The 3,013-nt window shown below is 33.0% G+C and overlaps 2 protein-coding genes across 2 annotated transcripts in view; both read left to right on the forward strand.

Annotated features, from left to right (window-relative positions):
- The first annotated feature begins 946 nt into the window (after positions 1-946).
- On the forward strand, positions 947-1,827 carry LOC107563893 (probable ribosome biogenesis protein RLP24). Its single transcript, XM_016248859.1, has 3 exons — positions 947-1,112; positions 1,580-1,693; positions 1,774-1,827. Exons 1-3 carry the CDS (start codon positions 1,032-1,034, stop codon positions 1,825-1,827), a joined length of 249 nt encoding a protein of 82 aa, XP_016104345.1. The 5' UTR covers positions 947-1,031.
- A 234-nt stretch (positions 1,828-2,061) lies between these two features.
- Positions 2,062-3,013, forward strand: part of LOC107563889 (probable ribosome biogenesis protein RLP24) — a 3,740-nt gene continuing 2,788 nt past the window's right edge. Inside the window, exons 1-3 of the mRNA XM_016248855.1 lie at positions 2,062-2,231; positions 2,706-2,819; positions 2,900-3,011. Coding sequence (XP_016104341.1) covers positions 2,151-2,231; positions 2,706-2,819; positions 2,900-3,011 — 307 coding nt within the window. The 5' untranslated portion in view covers positions 2,062-2,150. The remainder of the gene's footprint in view (positions 2,232-2,705; positions 2,820-2,899; positions 3,012-3,013) is intronic.

Raw genomic sequence — 3,013 nt, forward strand, 5'->3', positions numbered from 1 at the left:
TGTGTGTATGTGTATATATATGTGTGTGTATGTGTATATATATGTGTGTGTATGTGTATATATATGTGTGTGTATGTGTATATATATGTGTGTGTATGTGTATATATATGTGTGTGTATGTGTATATATATGTGTGTGTATGTGTATATATATGTGTGTGTATGTGTATATATATGTGTGTGTATGTGTATATATATGTGTGTGTATGTGTATATATATGTGTGTGTATGTGTATATATATGTGTGTGTATGTGTATATATATGTGTGTGTATGTGTATATATATGTGTGTGTATGTGTATATATATGTGTGTGTATGTGTATATATATGTGTGTGTATGTGTATATATATGTGTGTGTGTGTGTGTGTGTATATGTGTGTGTGAGTGTGTGTGTGTGTGTGTGTGTGTGTGTGTGTGCATACATATACAGTATATATATATATATAAATCAAAATTATTTATTCAATAACTATTATTATTTAAACTAAAACTATTATAATAAAACAATTATTAATTAAAATGAACTCATATTATTTACAACCTTCTTGATTTATATATTACAAAATTATTTATTTAATAACTTAAATATTTCTTAACGATTTTAATAATTTAAATAACTTGAATTATTTACTTTACAAATATGATTTATTTATGTATTCCAAATGTATTTATTTAATGACTAAATTATTAATTATTTCCATAACTAAAATATTAACTTAATTTACAAATGTGTGATTTTTGTAAATATGAAATGTTTTCATTTATTTAATAATTAAATTGTTTATTAATTATTTTAATAAATATTAATGTATATATTATTTATTTCACGCATTATTATTATTTTAAATTAATTATATATATATATATATATATAAAGTCGGTCATGACTCTCCGCGCCGCTCGGTGGCGGCAAAGCCTGTGGTCTGCGTGATGACGTCATGCGGCGGAAGCGGAAACGAGCCTTCTCTTCTCCGCCAGTGTTCGCAGCGCAGCGGCACATGTGCGAGCGAGATCATAATAATTGATCAAAATGCGCATCGAGAAGTGTTATTTCTGCTCGGCTCCGGTGTATCCGGGACACGGAATGATGTTTGTGCGCAACGACTGTAAGGTAAAGACTCTGCTTTGCGTGCTGAGTGAAATAGAGCTGTTTTTGAGTGAGTCCCGTGTTCGCGTGCGTCCTTTCTACTGAGAATAGCAACCTGGGGATTCAAACATGTAAAAAAATTAATTACTACATTATTTATTCCAATTGATTATAGAGGGGAAAAAAGAAAAGGAAAAATATATATCTATCTCAAAGTGTGTATATAAAATATATAATTTAATAAAAACCATGTTACATGTAAAAAAACAACATAAAATCAATCAATATAAAATCTAAATATAATGGTATTACCATGCTATATTCCTAAAGTAGTTTGGTAAAATCATCTTAGGTGCGAAATATGTGTTATGTATCATCATATGTCCAAAAAAATAAAACATGTTAGTAGTATTATGGTAGTTTTGTCATATATTTTGTTTGTGTGGGCATATATCAGTGTGAGTCCTGACGTGTGTGTGTGTGTTTGGAAGGTTTTCAGGTTCTGTCGGTCCAAATGCCACAAAAACTTCAAGAAGAAGCGAAACCCAAGAAAGACCAGATGGACTAAAGCGTTCAGGAAGTCAGCAGGCAAAGAGCTGACGCTGGTGAGAGACGCGAGACACACACACACACACACTGATTCAGCTGTTCATTCATCAAATAAAATACTACTTGTGTTCGTCAGGATAACGCACTGGAGTTTGAGAAGCGAAGAAATATTCCTGTCAACCATAACTAAAATATTAACTTAATTTACAAATGTGTGATTTTTGTAAATATGAAATGTTTTCATTTATTTAATAATTAAATTGTTTATTAATTATTTTAATAAATATTAATGTATATATTATTTATTTCACGCATTATTATTATTTTAAATTAATTATATATATATATATATATATAAAGTCGGTCATGACTCTCCGCGCCGCTCGGTGGCGGCAAAGCCTGTGGTCTGCGTGATGACGTCATGCGGCGGAAGCGGAAACGAGCCTTCTCTTCTCCGCCAGTGTTCGCAGCGCAGCGGCACATGTGCGAGCGAGATCATAATAATTGATCAAAATGCGCATCGAGAAGTGTTATTTCTGCTCGGCTCCGGTGTATCCGGGACACGGAATGATGTTTGTGCGCAACGACTGTAAGGTAAAGACTCTGCTTTGCGTGCTGAGTGAAATAGAGCTGTTTTTGAGTGAGTCCCGTGTTCGCGTGCGTCCTTTCTACTGAGAATAGCAACCTGGGGATTCAAACATGTAAAAAAATTAATTACTACATTATTTATTCCAATTGATTATAGAGGGGAAAAAAGAAAAGGAAAAATATATATCTATCTCAAAGTGTGTATATAAAATATATAATTTAATAAAAACCATGTTACATGTAAAAAAACAACATAAAATCAATCAATATAAAATCTAAATAAATGTAAATATAATGGTATTACCATGCTATATTCCTAAAGTAGTTTGGTAAAATCATCTTAGGTGCGAAATATGTGTTATGTATCATATGTCCAAAAAAATAAAACATGTTAGTAGTATTATGGTAGTTTTGTCATATATTTTGTTTGTGTGGGCATATATCAGTGTGAGTCCTGACGTGTGTGTGTGTGTTTGGAAGGTTTTCAGGTTCTGTCGGTCCAAATGCCACAAAAACTTCAAGAAGAAGCGAAACCCAAGAAAGACCAGATGGACTAAAGCGTTCAGGAAGTCAGCAGGCAAAGAGCTGACGCTGGTGAGAGACGCGAGACACACACACACACACACTGATTCAGCTGTTCATTCATCAAATAAAATACTACTTGTGTTCGTCAGGATAACGCACTGGAGTTTGAGAAGCGAAGAAATATTCCTGTCAAATACAACAGAGAGCTCTGGAGCAAGACCAGTGAGTGCACTCACCCTCACACACACACACTCTCACACACA

Source organism: Sinocyclocheilus grahami, unplaced genomic scaffold (assembly GCF_001515645.1).
Source record: "Sinocyclocheilus grahami isolate Dianchi unplaced genomic scaffold, SAMN03320097.WGS_v1.1 scaffold895.1, whole genome shotgun sequence".
Classification (NCBI taxonomy): Eukaryota; Metazoa; Chordata; class Actinopteri; order Cypriniformes; family Cyprinidae; genus Sinocyclocheilus; species Sinocyclocheilus grahami.